Here is an 18,424-nt window from a genome sequence, read left to right on the forward strand (position 1 = left end):
TGAATATATTATACCAGTGATTCTAAGTCTGCCACTATGATTAATTTAAGATATTTGCATATCACATTATCAAAATTCGATAGGCTACTTTCAAAAAATGACTAAAACACTGTACTGTTCTCACTCCCTCTCTCTCATGCACACGCACAAAACCATTTTACTGTTACTTTATAAAGATGTGATTCAAAAAAAATGTTACCATTTTTACTTATGCCACCAGAAATAAGTGCTCCTACATAGATAAGAGGAAGAAACCCAGATGTGAATAAAAACCACATTCCATCTTTCCCACCACAGGAAGCTTACTCTTCAAAGATCTTAAAGTAATTATGCTGTTTTTATCCTCTTTTTTACACAGGGCAAGCTGCTTTTTCCAATGCATCCCTTGTCTACCTATCTAAAGCAAAGATTCCTGGATGGCTGTGAACTCTGCCTATGGCTCAGGAACACATACATAAATTTATGGACTCACAAAGGGAAGAAAATTAAGCAGGAAAGTTCATTTTGTGTCTGACCAGAACTGTGATGACCTAGTGAGAGTGGAGCTCTTGTTTCTCAGTATCATACTGCAATAAAAGAAAAATTATATGCAAATTGTCTCATATGAAGTCACTTCAGAGATCAGAAGAGAACAAACATGTAATTTCCTATTCTAGGAACATACATATGAATCTTTGCTTAAAAAAAAAAGGGTGGTTCAGCATGTGTAAAGTTTTAAAAATAAACACTCCTACCTTCAGTGGTCATTTTAACTTCCTCTCTCCTTTTCTCTAAATCTCAAAAGCTTTGTGACTTTAAAGATGATCAGACATGTTTTTCTGTTGTAAGTTAAAAGTGAAAGAAATGGATTCAAAGGTTCTTTCGTCAATAATAATTCAAGAGAAGAACAATGTCTGAGCCACTGACCTTTGATTTACAGTTTGAATTTAACTAGCTTTACCTACTGCTGAGAGACTGACTGGTGTTTTCTGCCAGAGGCACATTCATTTATTACACCTAGGAGTCGCATTTAAATAATAAAAACCCAGAGGTGGATAATACAAGTGTACATTTCAATCCCAACCATGTAAAAAGTAGGCCTGACTCTGTTGCTCTATCACTTCCCATCTAGCCCTTGTGTAGAACTGAAAAAATATTTAGAATACACAGAATTGTGTAAGGAGGTCATTACAAGATAAGCAAACTAAAATTACTTTATGAGCACAAAAGTCTTCAGGAAGATAAAAAAAATTCTATAACCAAACCATAATGAAGCAGGCACAGCTGTGTTCCTAATCTTCTTTTTATACTTACAGGTACTACAAACACTGATAGATTAAAAAAAAATACCTTTTCCAAATCCCCCAAAGATGCTTTGGTAATGTGCTCGGGAACTACTAAGTACTGGTTTACTTACCTCTTTTTGACTTGTTAAGACCTAGCTGGTAAGTGGTTGGAACATGAGGAGCTTCTCCCTCTGTACTTTGAACCTAAAGAAGAGTTTTAAGTAGTTAAAACTTAAGAATCTATGGCAAAGAAGAACACCTCTTAATAGTCATTTACTAAACAACCAACATAAGAAGGTACCAATGCTTTATATATTTAAAAAGTGCATCCTATCTCAAAATCGCTATAATGTCCCACATCTCAATTTTACGATCTATTTTTCAGTTAACAACAAGATTGCAAGCTTATAGCTAGCAACGAAAAATAACTACATGTGTAAACTACTTCATTAAAAAAAGTTACCATTAAATGAAAAACAGATCCAAAATTAAAAGTTCTTCTCTAAATGTTAAACTTCAAAGTGTAAGGTCAATCCCAGGAGAAATACTGATACACTCACTGCAGCACACTGGCACACACTTGAAGCAATTACAAGTCTTGTATCTTGAAAAATGGCAATCATGCTCCCACTGCAAAATCTTATAAAAGTCCACAAATTTTCAGGTATCAAAAACCACTCATGTGGAAGACTGCTTTGTCCTGACACAAATGTTCTTTTAAGACATAACTTGGGAGTTGTAGGTAGAAAAGCAGGTTTCATTATAGGACTAAAATGTTGAAAGATCTTAGCCATAAATCCTCCCTGAAAATTATGCTCAAAAAGATACCAAACCCACAGAAGTTGTCCTTTTATGCTGTCTTTTTTTTCCTACCTAAACAACTACATAATTTAGGAATTTCCAGATTCTTTACTCATCACACTCACTCCCCAAATACTCTATCTATCCTAACATAACTAACCCTATACTAAGAGTAAATATTTGCGGGGGTATGCTACTAACGCCCCACTCTTTACCCTATAATGATTAGTACTTAAAATAATAAATAACATCCTAGTAAAGTGGGCAAACTAGCCAAACATTTGGGCTTTCAGCCTTGAACAAGCTGGAGAGCAAATAGCAAACAGGTTTTAGATTGAACCCTCGCAGTTTTGAGCTATGACTCCATTCTAGAGTAAGAAAGATTCCATAGGAGTAAAAGTGGAATAGCCAACATGAGAAAAAACTTCAAAGGTTAAAGATATTACCCAATTTAGAAATTGCTCTGATTTGTGATATCTTTGTTCTACATAGTTGAACATGAATCCAAGTTTATGTATCTTTTGAAAACTGAACGCGTACTGGTCATTTAAAACCATCACCTATAAATCATATATAAAATGGTTTCTACTATCTTTGTTTTTATTGAAAAATCATATTCTTCAAAGCAGCAGACATAAGTTCAAGAGGAAAACTATTGTTTTGTGTGCAAAGAAACAAAATGCATTTTCTCTTTGTAGTCAACAGGAGGTCGGTCTATTATTAGCCTCTATTCAGGACTAGCCTATTTCAAAGAGTTTTCTGTAAACCAAATATCAAACAGACCAAAAAAAGTATAACAGAAATCTAAATGTCTCTTTAATTTTATTCTAGGAATCTCAGCTTAAGCAAAAGATTATGATCTCTCATTTTTAAATGCAGAATTATCACATATTCTATTCTTTAGATTTATAAAATTAGTCACAAGGTAACATGACTTTAATGAATATGTATCCTCAGTATATTATCCTTCAAGATGCTGCTACTCCATGGACAATAAAAAAACAAAAAACACTCCCTGTCTCCCTCTACTACAAACTCCATAATTAACTGAAAGAAAAGAAGAACAGGACCCTTAAAAATGAGCTGACAGGATCATATTTTACTAATAAAGTTACTAAAGTTAGGATCCTTCCTCCTACTTACTCAGCAAAATCATCAATCACTTGCTGAAGACAGAAATAGACTTGCTAGTGTTAATGGTTGAATTTCATAGCTTATTAGGTTTCATTATTGGCTACAGTTGTGCAGAGGAAAGCCGTCAAATTCAAGATGGGGTGCACCACAGAAAATTATAATGCAAACACAGAACTTAGATTTATGTGGCAGGATTTTTCCTATTCCATGGTTTCAAATCCTCAGTGGAATTCCGGTCATTTGCTACAAGTTGGTCTTTTATTAAATTAACTATAGCTAAATATTGATAACCGAATTGAGTGACGGATAATGGGCGTTCATTATACTATTTTCTCTAAACGCTGGGTAAGTTTGAAACTTTTCATAATAAAAATTACAAAAAAAAAACCCAAAACAACCCAGTAAACCAAAATGATAAAATCACTTGGTCTCAGTGTTTTGGGATTTAAAGCTGTAGGACAACAGCTTTAGAGTAATTCACGCATTTGAGTTACTACATTTTAAAAATATTTTAATCAAACAAAGATTGTATCTTTTTGAATCAATGTCCTGCTACCACGCAGATACCTAGTTTGATTTTTCAACATCTGTCACATTTATCTTGACTAAGACATATCTTCTAGGCACAATACTATTGTACTATGTTTTATAGAGCAGTAACACCGTAGAATGTTCTAACTCAAATCACCCTTCCTCTAAGGTTTAAAGAGACCTATACAGCAGAAATCCAAAACTGGAACTTCAAAAATTACAATTCTGTCTAATTTTTAATGATACCTCAAAAAAATTCAAAGGAAAGCATTATTTTTCCAAAAAGGGGCAGGGGGCTGGGCATGGGATGACGTGAGTTCTTGTCCTATGTCTGACCCTATCAACCAGCCGGACCATAGTAAGCTTTACGGTGTACTCAAAAGGAGCAGGTTTGTACAAAGACTCAAATTCACGTCTCATTCTGAAAGGCCAACAGAACAACTTAACTACCTGTCAGGTATTTGACTGATTTGGGATTACTTTAACTCAGGCCAGTAAATAGAATAAAAAGAATCCTGAAACTTACTGGCTAAAAGTAAGTAATAAGGTATATTAGTTAAATCAACAATCAGTGTGAAGACAGGATTAGAAACATTTACTAAAACTTCAGTAGCTTAAAAAATTGTATATGCTGCCAATAATATCTTTATTTAAATGTTTATTTATAGAGTAAGAGACACAGGACAACCTATCTACAGAAACACACAGATAAAAGTTCTCCTTCCTCTAGCGTTTAAGCATGAGAAAATTTTCCTTTACGCCTAAAAGATGAACAATTGTTTACTGAGTAAAATCATTCTGGTTTAACTGTGAATCATTCATGCTACTAATTTATGGCTCTAGAGAGTTACCATGATGTATTTATTCAAAATAAATCATTTCAAGAAGAACACAAGAATTATCCAAGCAAGTCACTAAGAATCAGAAAACTCAAGAGTGGGGTTTTACAACTTTTAGATACACCAAAACAGTCTGCAAGATATTTTTTATATGGCAAACTGACTTTTAATTGAAAATAGTGTCTGGCCTTTTTTGCTTATCATAAGAGATAGTCACTTTCACTCTCCAAGGCCTAGGTCAGTCTTGTCATCTATTTAACTCTTTCTACATTTAAATAGTTCTCTCTGCTCCTGGTGACTGTCAGATCTTACCTTCTGCTTCAGAGGGACTAGGCAGCTTCATGCGCAGAGCCGCATCTGCAACATTTTCTCCTACCTAGTCACCCAAAGCAGTGGGCATTCAGTTAATCTGTTTAAAAACTGGCTTACTGACAGCGTGTGCGTGCTCTAGCTTATATTTATTTGCTATTTTTACAAAATGAAGAAAGTTCCCAATAGGAATCAAACCTCAAGGGAAAGGAGTGCAAAAGAAAAATAGTAATGACCTACTTTGAATGGGATCTAAAAGTCTGCTTTAATAAGATTGTTCTCTTCATTTGTCAGTATGATTCAACAAGCTTGGGAGAAGAGGAAATTAAAGAAACACATTATTTCCTTTCTTTATCCATTGTTCTACAAGCTTTCTTTAAAGTTCCCAAAGGGATTAAAAACACAATTCTAGGAGGTTTTTATCCATGTTTGAAATATGTCTGAAAAATAAGGATTATCCTTAAAATTCCCTGTTATTTACAATGTAGCTATGGTTGACCATATATTTTTTTGAAAACAAAAATCTTCCATTATCCTTAAGCCACCAATGCCTATAATTTTGTAGTTCAAAAAAATATTCACTTCAATGTTGTTACTTTCTTCACTAACTGCTTTTGCCAGCAGAGGGAGCAAAAAAAAAAAAAAGAAAAAAAAAACCCAAAACACCAGCCTATTATTAAATGTTCACTTGCTGCCAAAGTACATCTGTCTAGCACTTTATAAATGTTGTAAAGAACTTTCGTGTATGGCATCAGTAATTTAAAAAACAAAAACACAACTCTGGCTTAGAATTCAGGAATTCTAGAAATTAAAAAGCAAAATACGAGTGTCTCCTCATCTGAGTCACCAAATCAGGTCTGCAAGTATCTAACAAGTATCTGCACTCTATCCAATTGTCAGAAGAGGGGCCCTAAAGGAAGGCAAGAGGTTACACTTCAATTATGAATGCTAGGACAAGTTTAGACCAAAACAAAGCCAAAAAAAGAATCGAACAGTGAAATGGAACAAAACGGTTCTAATTAAAGTTGTCATTTTCTGAACTCATTATAATGAGAAATAAAGAAGCTTACAAAAAATGTAAAATATTTCAAAGGGCTGCTCTTGCTCCCTTTTTATTTCACTTTTTAGTCAGAATTAAAGTATTAAGAGGTGCATTCAAAGACCACAAAAAAAGCTGTATCAGCAATTGAAATTTTGCAATAAATGAAAAATCTTAACTGATGTGAGAGAGACACACTCACCTAAGAGGACATTTTATGGGCAGAATCAATTATCCTGTTTCCTAGTTCCCTAAAACAATGGCAAGTGATTCTAAAACAGCTGTGAGCTATTACTAAAACTATTCTGTAATAAATTTTAAAAAGAAAAATTGCACATTGTATAATTTATAGCCACAAATCGTTAGCAGTACATATGTGCCTGTTTCCTCATATGTAAAATAAGACCAGCACTGCTGGCCTCACACACTGAAGAGAGAAAAGTACTTCAAGGGCCTAGTACAGTGACTGCCACAAGGTAGGTGCTTGATAATGTTCAGTTTCCTGCCCCAAGGTATACAGCTCCAATGCATAAGTTATCCTCTGACTATTCAAAAGCAGTTTTAGGTGAACCTCATCAAAACAAATATTTTTACCTTGTCCAATTTGAAATTTATGTAAAATAGTAAGAATATCACTAGGTTTAAAAAAAAAGTAGCCAAACGCTGGTCTTCTGGGGTTGCAGAAATCCTTTCAGTGGCCTTTCAAACCTTCTTCCTCAAGATTCCCTATCCTCCCCTTCAGGAAATGTCTTCACGTTCATGTTCCCAGACCTACCCTCAAAGCCTTCTTCACACCTAACCTTCCACTGAGATACATTAAGAAAAGCTTGCCCAAAGGCACACAGCAATTCAGTGGCCCAAACAGAACTCAAACCTGTTTGATTTCAAAGCCTGTATTTTTAACTATTATGCAATATTGATCTGAGTTTGGATATATTCTCTCAGGGCTTTCTCAGAGAATCAAAATCTTAAATTGAGAGAGAAAAGGGGTTAAAGTTCAAGTATGAGCAATGGATTACAGAAGATCTAGAGGGGCCATTATCTTGACATCACATAGTCCTGGGACTTCTTGGTTTGTGAAACATAAAACAAAAAACCTGGAAAGTCAAAATCAGGATGACTTTTTTCTAGTATAAATCTATTCACCACCTTGCATTTTAAAAACATTTTTTGGCACTTTTTTCCCTAACTCACTGTTTAAAACAGTTCTCAGTAATTTTTTACCTACCTCTTCCATTTCAAAGGAGTCCTTCTGCTGTGCCATTATACTTCTTATGGATGGGATCGTCAACGGTGCACATGGCTCTTTTTCAGGTGTGGACAAAGGGACATTTTTCAGCTCCCTGCTATTTTCCAGCTCACTGTGGCTGGACATGTTGAAATCGCTATCTAAATGAGTTTTTATAATACCAGCTTCCTCACCTAGTTTATTCTCATGACTTTGAGTTTCTTTACTTTGTCCACTTTCAGCTTCTTGGTTAAAATTACTGTTTGCTTCATCAGAAAGTCTATCAATGTCAGCATTCTCCATAACAGCTGCTGAACTACCTGATACTTCTTCTTTAACTGTAGCCAACATAGAAGATGAATCTTTCTTCTTCACAAGTTTTTGAGACTTTTGATCACTTTTATTGCCAATTTCTTCCATCACTGAAAGATTTAGAGTCTTTCCTTTGTCAACTGCTGGGGAAAGGGTACTACCTTCTCCTTTCTCTGTTTTATCAACACATAAATTTAGTTTTGATAGTGTTTTCATTAAACGATTTGCAGTGTTACTTCGGGTTAAAGGTGGAGGCGAGTCTGTCTCCTTGTTAGAGGTCACCGAGGACAGACTCCCAATTCTCTGCAGGGGAGTCCCAGAGACTTGGGAATATAAAGAAGAAAATGCATTGGCCACAGTAGTTAGCACTTCAATTTGACGAAAACGGCCTATAAAAGGAAAAAAACAATAATTATATATATTTATATTTATATGTGTATATACACACATATACACACACATATATTACTTAAACCATCACTACTGTTCAGAATTTCAATAACTGAACTACTTAAATCACAAAGATTATGAAACCAGATTTTTTTCCTATCTATCACTTAAAACTTCTCTACATTTACTGTGGAGAGGGAGAAAGATTTTTCACTCTTAAGCACTAGAATTTACATTTTAAAAAATCAAAAGGAAGGACAAAGCATAATGACAACACTGAATAAAACAGAAAGGACTAGCTATTGATCTATAGTTGTGACCCTGTTTTTAGGTCTTGAACTCTTCCAAATGTGAAGTATATGTAAGTATATATTTTATACCTAATGGGAGGGAGGTTGGATTTATAGATCTCTTAAAGCTAATCCAAGGACCACCTAGGGATCCCATTTTGGGGATTTCTGGTCAGCAGAGAAAAATAAGCAAGATTTAACTTGAAAAATCATCAAATTAGCCTTGCCATTGTAGATTTACATGAAAGCATCTGAAATTGACTGACTTCAACTAATAGTAACAAGGCCCCTCCTCTACTTCTTTCCTTTTGGAACAAAAGCAATTTGGCGATAAGTATAAGGGTCTACAAGTTACATTCTACGGATGTAACACTTAAGTATGTGGAGAATGGGGTGGGGGGTGGGGGAATAGGTAAATTAACTTCTATAAATAGAATAATAAAAATTTATAATATGCAAAACAGCTGTTGTGTTAACCTCAATAATTAAATTGCCACTGCTATTTCTAGAAATTAATAAGGCTTTAAAAACAAGACCATCTTGCTGTAGATGCCATAATTTTAAAAATAATATGCTAACATTTAAAAACCTTACTTGTTAAAGCATAATTTGGATTTTCTACTTCCATCCGCTGCATTTGCGCACTCAAAAATACTTTAATATCTATTCCTCTGGCAAATGATGATGAATTAAAAAATCTGGAAGGAATTTTAGAAGCAATATCTGGTTCATCTCGTCCAAATCCAAGATTATAAAGGATTTCTTCAGGATCTTCCTCATAAAGTTCCAACAATTCTGAAACACTAAAAAGAAAAAAAAAAAAAAGAAACAGCAAGATGTAAGTTTATAATAGTACATATCACAATATAAATGAATTCATATTCCTGCTTTCCTGTGAAAAAGTCTTCTACAGCTTCTGCTGTTTAATCCGTTATTTATTTCAGCATCTTTATACATTGGGTACCAAATGCAATAAATAACCCTTAAAAAGGGTCCATTCTCTCAAGCTGTTACTTTTGGGAAAAAGAGCTAAGCCCTAAGAACATCCTCAGTAAGAAGCTCTGATTCCTCACCTTATTTTTTTTGTCATTTTAAAGAGATTTCCAGTAAAGCAGCTAAACAATCTGAGGACAGATAAGGGAGAATAAGGAGTAAACAGATTAGGAAAAAATGAAAAGGGAAAATGCACTAGGAAGTTGGTACAACTTTGGTACCAAGGGACATTCTGCAGAGCTTGAGTTTTTCTGCTCTTTGGCTGTCCTAGAAGAGGCAATATAGGTAACAACTGATCTCAGAAAAGTGAAGGAGGAGCTTACTTTCAACTTCTCTCTAACCACTTGCACTCAGGAAGTAGGAGGAGTAAAGTAATGAGAGTATGGGTTACACAAAGGTAAATTCTTGCTCTAATTCTATTGTGAATTGAACATTTATTAACCCTTATCTCTCATACCAGTGATAATCCAAGCTGAGACTCACCAGGGAAAATAGGAATGTTAGAAATAGAACTTGAGCAGAAGGAAATTTCAATTTGTTTCAGAGAAAATGTTCAAATTCCAAAACAATAATTTGGATAATAGTTTAAACTGGTTCATTATGCACACGTGTTTGCTTATTTTAATATATAGTTTAAAGATCTTTGGTTTTATATGAAGATAAATCTACACTTAAATATCAAGCTTTAAATTATAAAGGTTTATTCTGATTTTTATATCAGAGTAACTCAAGACCCTAGCAGAATGGAGAATTTGGGAAGTAGAAATTATTCCACTATGGATTTCCTCTTTCAAGCTGTTGATAGGACTCAAAATACTCATTAATGGATTCCAGCAGCATTTTTAACATATCTGTTAATTTTTATTTAATCTTAATTAAAAAAAAAAAGAAGACGCTTCTCTTCTCTCAGTTATGTTGACCCACAAAACACTGTGGATTCCTTTTGACTTCATACTACCAAGCCAAATCCAAGGCTGAAAAGGGTTAAGAGTAGGTCATCTACAACACAATGTAGTTGCAGTATAAATCCAGAATAAGTTACCTTGAGACTGTTCCACTACTTTTCCCGGATCCAGTGGAATTCATACTTCTCCCCTTCTGATGAAACTGTAGTCTTCTCTCTTTGGCCAAGATATTATTGCTATAAACAAAATTAGATTATATAAAACTTTATTTCCATAACTGTTCTTCATTTTTAGAAAGGAAAAAAACAAACAGCTACGTACCAGTTTTCAATTTGAGCATCAGTTTCATGGAGGTGGTTGGCTAAAGGTAAAAAGAATATATGCAAAGCACAACTGTTAGTAGGACAATAACTACTATGATACAATCAACAAGAAAGCAAATTAACCACATTATTATAGCTAAATGCCTAATATGCCAGACTCTTGTCCTGGTTCATTAAATCTGCACCATTAACGGTAATATACAGATAGATAAGAACAGACTCAGCAGCTTTTGGAGGGTGTTTTAGGTTTTGTTTGTTAGCAATGTAAAACTACCTCCACTGAACGTTTAATATAAAAAGATATATAAATAACCAATTAAATTTAACAGTTTGAAATAAGTAGAAGATACGTGGTATATGTACTTCTAATTACTAAATTTAAAAACTGTTAATAAAGAATACCTCAAAAGCAAAAACATGATTTAGCATTACTTAAGTGTGGCAATATCTATTCCTAACGTGGTTTTTTTAAGGCTGATAATTCACTCCAGTTACAACCAATTTTTCATGCACCTACTTTGAAAATTCCTACTCATTTCACATAAGTTTTCTTTTAAAAGTTGCCTTTCAAGTTTATCCTAGACTTACAAGTTCTAAACAAATAAATGTTGTTAAGTTTACAGTGGGTTAAATTTACTGCATTTAAATTTTATAGACAAACATAAAGAATGAAATTAATTAAAAACATCTTTTTCAGCACAACAGACTTTTTTCTTTTTTCATTTCTGATCTGCAGAGTCATGGCAATTTCTTATCAACCAGAAAGGTTGATGAATGAATGAAATGAAAATAATGAATGAATGAAAATAATCTTGAAACAATTTTCAGTAAAACAACATAATAGCTCCACTCTTCTCTGAGACTTCCTTTTTGGGTCTGGCTTCCAATAAAATCATTCACTGTGGATGAACAGGCAGAGCACGGAGGATTTTTAGGGCAGTGAAAATACGCTATATGATAGCATAATGATGGATACGTGTCATTACACATTTGTCTAAACCCATAGAATGTATAAGACCAAGAGTAAACCCTAGCATACACTATGGACTTTGGGTAACTATGATGCCTTATCCTAGTTTCATCAATTGTAACAAATGTACTATTCTGGTGAGGGATGTTGACAATGGGGGAGGCTGTGCACGTGTGGGGCAGAAAGTATGTTGGAAATCTCTGTACCTTCCCCTCAATTTTTCTGTGAACAAAACTGCTCTAAAAAAATGAAGTTTTTAAAAAGAATTCTATATTGTGAAACTACTAAGGCAGATATCAAAAGTGCTATTTACAATAACAATAAAATGAATTTTAATAAGGGGTTAACAGTATGTTCAACTATCCTGATTGGGAAGCAGTAAGTTTGAGTTTATTTTATAGAGTTTAATCCTTAAAAGCATATTAACAGAAATAAAAAAACTAACACATACACATTCTAGAGTTTTCAATGTTAGAAGGCTCTAAATAAGTATTCTTATCATACAGATTGACTTCAAACTGCAAAAGACCAAGGATATTAAATTCAGTGGATAAATTCACTATTCATCAACTTACAATTCAAAAAGATTTAATAAAATCCTTAATTCTTTTTTTTAATAAAAAGCACACATTGGGACTTCCCTGGTGGCACAGTGGTTAAGAATCTGCCTGCCACTGTAGGCGACACGGGTTTGAGCCCTGGTCCAGGAAGATTCCACATGCCGTGAAGCAACTAAGCCTGTGTGCCACAACTACGGAGACTGTGCTCTAAAGCCTGTGAGCCACAACTACTGAGCCCGTGTGCACAACTACTGAAGCCGACGCGCCTAGAGCCTGTGCTCTGCAACAAGAGAAGCCACCGCGATGAGAAGCCCGCGCTCTGCAACGAAGGGTAGCCCCTCACTCGCTGCAACTAGAGAAAGCCCACGCACAGCAATGAAGACCCAACGCAGCCAAAAATAAATAAATTAATTAATTTTTTTAAAAAAGCACACATTAATAACCCAGCTATACAGTTACCAATAATTTTAAAATACCAGTAAAACAATAAAAAAATTCTTAATTTTATGTTGTGGAAAGCTTTATTATGAATCCACAGGAAAAGATTATATAATCTGTGAAAATTTAAACATTGCACAATACACTTAAAATCCTAACGCAGCCTTGAACAGACATCAGCATAATGCTTTCTAATTAACTTCTCGTAACTCTATTTTGTCTTTGTCCTTTAGTCTTCTAAAAATCTGGAAAAAGAGGAAGCGGGAAAGACAGGAGACACTTGAATGCAAAGAGAAAGACAAGCTGCAGCTGTTAAGTCTGACATAAGGCTACCTCACACTAAAATAAGCTTCACTTTAGTTTTCTCACGTATAAATATTTAAGTTTCCTTCCTTTTGAGAGACAATTCTTCCCTCAGTTATATGACCATTGTTTGCCCCCAAATAGTTCCTGTAAGCTACAGAGTCCAAGGAAGACCTTTGGACATTGCACAATGGTTTTCCAGAGCCATTCCTACAGGTCTCCTATAGGCTCTTACTAGATTATTAACACATAAAAGGTTCTGTAAAATGTGTCTGAGCCACTTTCAAGAACTTTAAATTTAGCTTTGAGGATCATAAACATGAAAACACATGACTTTCTCTCTCTATATTTTTTTTAATTTTAAAACTATATGAAGGTACAGTTCTTCCAAACATACCTTCAGCTCCCAAGGACAAATCATCCTCAAAACTTCCTCCATTTCTCACAAGCACACCTGAAAGAAACATTAGAAGATTCATGCTGGTATTCTGTTCTTTCTGACCCCCACAGAAAATCACTGTTTTAATTAAAACAAACTGACCAAGCAAAATATAAGACACAGTAAAGCATTTCAGACCTGAATGTACTCACAGGTTATTCTGATTATATAATTTCAGGAAGGAAATATAAGTTTTCACTTTATCGTAAAGGAAACCATGATTTGCAGCCAGGTAAAGTTATTAGAAGCCCCAATCTACAGGCTACTTTATACTTAATAAGCCTCTAAGATGTTCAGTTAGATAATGTATCTTACCCAACAGTTTCATGGGAAACCAGATCCCAGCACAATCATTCCTTTTACCCCCTTATATTAAGTCAGGAGCTCAAGCTAGATTTTCCTGATACTATAAATGTTTTTCATATGCCTTGCCACTACCTGCACATTCTTGTTGTACTTTGAACTTCAGAATTTTGCCTTGCACAGGTGTGGCAATCTCAGTTAATGTAAGCAAAGAAATGCTACACTAAATGCTACACTAAAGCTCACCTGTTTCACTCAACATATATTTTCCCTATGTTTACATATCATATTTATGTATTTAATTAGTCTTTATAATATCTAATTGGACAATAAAAAGAAACGAGTTTCATATTGTGGAAAGGTTTGGTAATTTGTTTAAACTCATCACTGTTTTATGGTTCATGACAAGGTTTCTCCCTTTAGGCTTTTATCTTAAAACACCATACTTTATAAACATGAACATCACTTTTATAATTTATACACACACACACTCTTTCACTCAGAGGACATATAAAGTAGGACCCTCATAAAGAACAGATTTAGAAAGGCAACTTTCTCTTACCCTTGAGTGTACTACTGCTTTGCTCATCCAGTGAGGCTCCCAAAGGGGTACTGAAACCACACAAACATATAAACCTTAGTCTTGAAAAGCTGTCTGGAAAGCTGTCACTGCACAGCCTTACACTTTAAAGGGTTATAGCTAAGCAAGCTTCTAATCACAGTTGAATTTTCCTCCCAAATGCACATGGAATGCAAGTGAATTACATAAGTAATATCCTACTAAGCAAATACCTATCATCAAGTCAGATCACCAGGAATGATCTAATCACACGTCTGATCTGCCAGCAATTAAGAGCAAGAATGGCAATTACAAATGATATGAATTGGCATTTTCTTTACAAAAACAGAAAAAGAAAAGAGAATGACAACAGGCCTTAAGAAAATGTCTGCTCCCCTCAATCCCCTCCCTAGAAACAGGAAAGAGAATTAAGAAAAAACAAATCTTTATCTCAATAAAATTAAAAAGTCAGAGTATAGTTAGAAATAAGGCTCAACAGTTTTCTCAAATCCCATCAAGCATTTTAGAGCACCACTCAATGCCTCCCTTACCCCAACTATTATCTTTTCTGATACAATGGAGAAGTTTGGAATTTTAGGCTTTTAAACTAAAAAAAATACATGTATTCTTCATTTAACTCTGAAAAGAAAATTACTAAAAAGTTGGCTTGAGAATCAACCCTAAGAACTAGCCATTACTAAAATTCTTTCACATTCTTGTTGTTCAAACACAGATAACTTAGAAATCTTTTTAATGCAAAATGTTTTTCATTTCTTTCTCAAAACTAAGTTAAGAAAGAAACAGGTTGTTTCATTATGAAAGTTCTACTTTGTGTTATAAGCCTTTCGTCAGCAACAATTTATACCTGTTATAAATTCACATCAGAAATGGGATCAATCATAAAAATATCAGTTTCAAAGAAATATTACTGAAATGCCACTTAAATGTTAAATGTTAAAACAAATATACAAGCAATGGCAGTTCTTTAAAAGTGCTTTTGAAATGAAAAAGAATAAGCCATGACCATAAAGATAATAAAACCTTGAAGTTTTTGCATATATTTTAATAAAACTATACTTTATGCCCTCAAAAAAGTCATTCCTCTTCCCTGGCGGTTACTTTCGTAGGACAAAACATTGCATTACTCCTTCTGTAAATGTCTCAACTGACCTGGGCACCAACAGAAAATGGCAAATGAGCAGAATATAACTGGCATTCTCCTTCAAAAACAAGTCTCTCACTCTTATAATTGCCCTCTTAAAAATCTTATCAAAAACTCTATCCCTTCTTAGATGCTACTTATTCAAGCAATTTGTTTCAGCTTAGCCACAAAAAAAAAAAAAAAATTACCAAAATAAAGACTCCCTTTAAGGAAAAACAACATGGTATCTTTATTCAGGATATGGAAAGCAATAAGAAAACAAAGAATATTTGAGAACTTATCAGGGGGGTTGGGGGCGGATGCTGTCTTCAGATCATCTGTACATAATATACAAAGTAGACAGATGCCTGACTCTGGGAAGGACCCTAAATTGTTATAGAAAAAAAAAAAACTTGCATATATCCTAGCAGTCAAATCTGTAATAATAAAGCTAACAATAAAAGACTTTGTTCTAGCTCTCCAGAGTACAAATGAATGTCCCTTTCGTACAGAATAGGTGAAGCTGTAGGGAACAAGAAAGAAACCTATGTAGGAAATCCGCAACAGACTATAGAATCTGCCTACATAAATCAAGATTAGCAACAAAACTCCTGGAATTTTCAGAGATCTTGTGTCTTGGTGAATGTTAACATTTGCCCACTGCATTTATCTTAAAAGATGCACTTATTTACTGTCTACTTGATATAACTCTTATATAATCTTAACTCCCGTACACCATAAAATAAACATAACATGATTCTTCTCTTGCTCTTAAACATTTTTTTGTGCATCTTTAGAGAAAAGGTCCATATATTTCATCATATCTCAGAAGGGTCTATGACATCCTCAATAAAGGTTAAAGAGCTCTATAATAAAGAGTGTTCAGTAAGGCTCCAGGCAATTCACCAAAACAGGATAGCAACAGAGTAATGTTCAATATTTTATGTCTTTAAGAAAGAAAAATAAACTGGCATATATAAGTATCATTTCTCTCTCCCCACCAGAAAAGACTTCTCAAACTCTGGTACTTGGACAAAAGATTAAGAAAAGCCCAAATTGAGATGGCAAAAAATATGTACAGAAGCAAACATCTTAAGAAAAGTTAAAAAGCCAACATTCTTCATGTGAGATTTTATAAGTAGCAAATAAGTTGGAAAAAAATAATTAAAATATGAAATAAGTACATTTTACTGTAGTAAGATACGATTAATCTCCTCTGTACTTTATCAAACATTTCTGTACCAGCTACCAAAGCATGTAATTAAACAGATTTATGCAGCCTGAATGTCTTCAAAGCTCTATTTCCCTTCTGTGAATTCCAGGGCCATCTGACAAATTCATGTCCAAGAAGTAAGCTAGAACAAAGTAGTTAGCTAGTTTTAACAGTTCTCCAAACAGAATTAAGGCACCAACATAAAGTTAAAGCCCGGTTACTGTAGTTAAGTAAATTACATTCATCTAAAACACATTTGAAAGGGAAATGACTCTTCTGCCAGATATACACATGTCAAAACAAAAGCAAAATAAAATACTGTGTGAAATGTGACAATCCTTTCAAATAGAAACAGGGCAAGCATAATAACATGGCATGATTATCTGTTTCAGGTTTCTGATCTCTGATGCTAACATCACGCACCGGAGCTGAAGTCCTAATAACTGTGAAGTCAACATGGTCACCAAATAATCGGCGGTCACAGCACTTCCATTTCTAATCGCTTAAAGGAGGAAGCTATCCGCCGGCTCACTTTCCGGTTTACGGCTTACGAGGTCCAAGGGACCCGCAAGGACGGCGGCCCGAGTCACTCCGCCCGGGCGTCCCATCAGCGCTGATCTTTCCCCGGGACGCGAGCGGCGCAACCGAGGACTCACCGGCAGTCCTTGAGCCATATCGCGATCTTCTCGTTGGGCACGTTTCCTGCGGGGCAGAGCGAGGGGACAGCTCGTTACCGACCCCAGGAGGACTCCTACCGTGGGGCCACCCTGGATACCCCCAGGTAGGAAAATCTACTGGGGGCAGAATGCAGCCTAAGCAACACGGCTTAGAGACCATCTGAAGGGAAATGATAGCACCTGGGTGTCTCGACGCTGGAGACGCCTTACCAAGCACGCACGTTTAAAGGTCGGAAATGTCCCCTCTCCCCTCGGCCTCTCGAGCCCAGGACGATCTTCCAGAACTCACAGCAGTCGCCCAAAGCGCACGAGACTTTTCCCCGCCCGCCCGAACTTCCCTGAGCTCCCCGCCCGCCGCTGCCCCGCGGGGCGCACGGACCTCTCCCCGCGGCCGCCGGCAGCTTCGCTCCAGAGAGGTCTTCCTCGTCGTCCTCGTCCTCGTCCTGCGTCGTAGCTTCTGTGGACAGGTCCTCCGTCTCCGACGCCTGCCAGGAGCCGCGGCACTTGGCCCAGGCCTTCCTCCTGCGACTCGCCACTTGCCACTCCAGTTCCTCCTCCGCCTCCGCCGACGCCACCAGGGGCCGGTCCATGGCTGCACCGGGGGCTCCGCAACCCCAACCGGAGCCTGTGAGAGACAAGGCGGCGGCTGGGACCCCAGCCCCTGCGGTCAGCGCCCGGCCGGGCTGGGGGCCCCGGGGAGCTGGAGCAGGCGCGGGGGGAGGAGGAGGAGGAGGAGGGGACGGGAGGGAGGAAGGGAGGGAAGGAAGGGGAGGGAGGGGGCGGAGGGCCAGCGTTTCACATGAAGCCGGCCGGGCGCGGCGCGGGAGCGCGAGCGGCTCGAGCCAGCGCGGCTGGGAGCCGAGCGCCGGACGGCCCCAGTCCCGGCTCCCCGCCCCGCCCTCCCCTCGGCCCCCGCCCCGCCCCGCCCTCCCCTCGGCCCCCGCCCCTCCTCCCGCCTCAGCCTGACGCGCCAGGGGCCTGGCCGGCCGCCGCGCGTCAGCGCGCCCCTCCCTCAGCGGCGTTCCACGCCCCCTTCCGGCCGGGGGCGCGCGGGGCGGGGCGCGGCGAGCGCAGAGTGGAAAGGCCCGACCCCTGTCCCCCGCCCTCTGTCCCCTGTCCCCCGCCCTCTGTCCCCTATCCCCGGTACCCCGTCGCGGCCGGCGGAGCAGGCGAAATTTGGTTCCTTGTTGGTTAGTAATCTTTGCTTATTAACTTCTCCTCTCACCCCAAAAACAGAAGGAATGTGGAAAGGCCAAGTTTCACTCAACGCCCTTCTTCACTGCGTCCAAACTGAGTGTCTGCTTGGGCTCGCTGGAAGTTATTCTTCGAGGAGTCCAAAGAATTCTGTCCAAGAAATGGTGGAGAAAGATGGGAGAAAGAGGCGCGTAATTGGTATTTCTTGTCAAAATATCAGAACTGGAAAAGACTAAGCTTCGTGGAGTGCTCCTTTCACGCTTAAGAA

General features: G+C 37.1%; 1 protein-coding gene and 1 long non-coding RNA gene across 5 annotated transcripts in view; one reads left to right on the forward strand and one right to left on the reverse strand.

Moving 5' to 3' along the window:
- LOC309824810 overlaps positions 1-751 on the forward strand; it is a 61,864-nt gene extending 61,113 nt beyond the window's left edge. Inside the window, exon 3 of the long non-coding RNA XR_014296973.1 lies at positions 359-751. This is a non-coding gene — a long non-coding RNA (uncharacterized lncRNA). The remainder of the gene's footprint in view (positions 1-358) is intronic.
- ITPRID2 (ITPR interacting domain containing 2) overlaps positions 1-17,689 on the reverse strand; it is a 38,810-nt gene extending 21,121 nt beyond the window's left edge. For all 4 annotated transcript variants that reach the window (XM_082657979.1, XM_082657980.1, XM_082657981.1 and 1 more), the window contains exons 1-9: positions 17,342-17,689; positions 16,942-16,987; positions 13,935-13,984; positions 13,028-13,084; positions 10,358-10,397; positions 10,174-10,272; positions 8,733-8,941; positions 7,147-7,847; positions 1,397-1,469 (exon numbers count right to left, since the gene is read on the reverse strand). In XM_082657979.1, coding sequence (XP_082514105.1) covers positions 1,397-1,469; positions 7,147-7,847; positions 8,733-8,941; positions 10,174-10,272; positions 10,358-10,397; positions 13,028-13,084; positions 13,935-13,984; positions 16,942-16,987; positions 17,342-17,552 — 1,486 coding nt within the window. In that variant the 5' untranslated portion in view covers positions 17,553-17,689. The remainder of the gene's footprint in view (positions 1-1,396; positions 1,470-7,146; positions 7,848-8,732; positions 8,942-10,173; positions 10,273-10,357; positions 10,398-13,027; positions 13,085-13,934; positions 13,985-16,941; positions 16,988-17,341) is intronic.
- Positions 17,690-18,424: the final 735 nt, after the last annotated feature.

This window comes from Grampus griseus (assembly GCF_964374135.1).
Source record: "Grampus griseus genome assembly, chromosome: 7".
In the NCBI taxonomy this organism is placed as follows: Eukaryota; Metazoa; Chordata; class Mammalia; order Artiodactyla; family Delphinidae; genus Grampus; species Grampus griseus.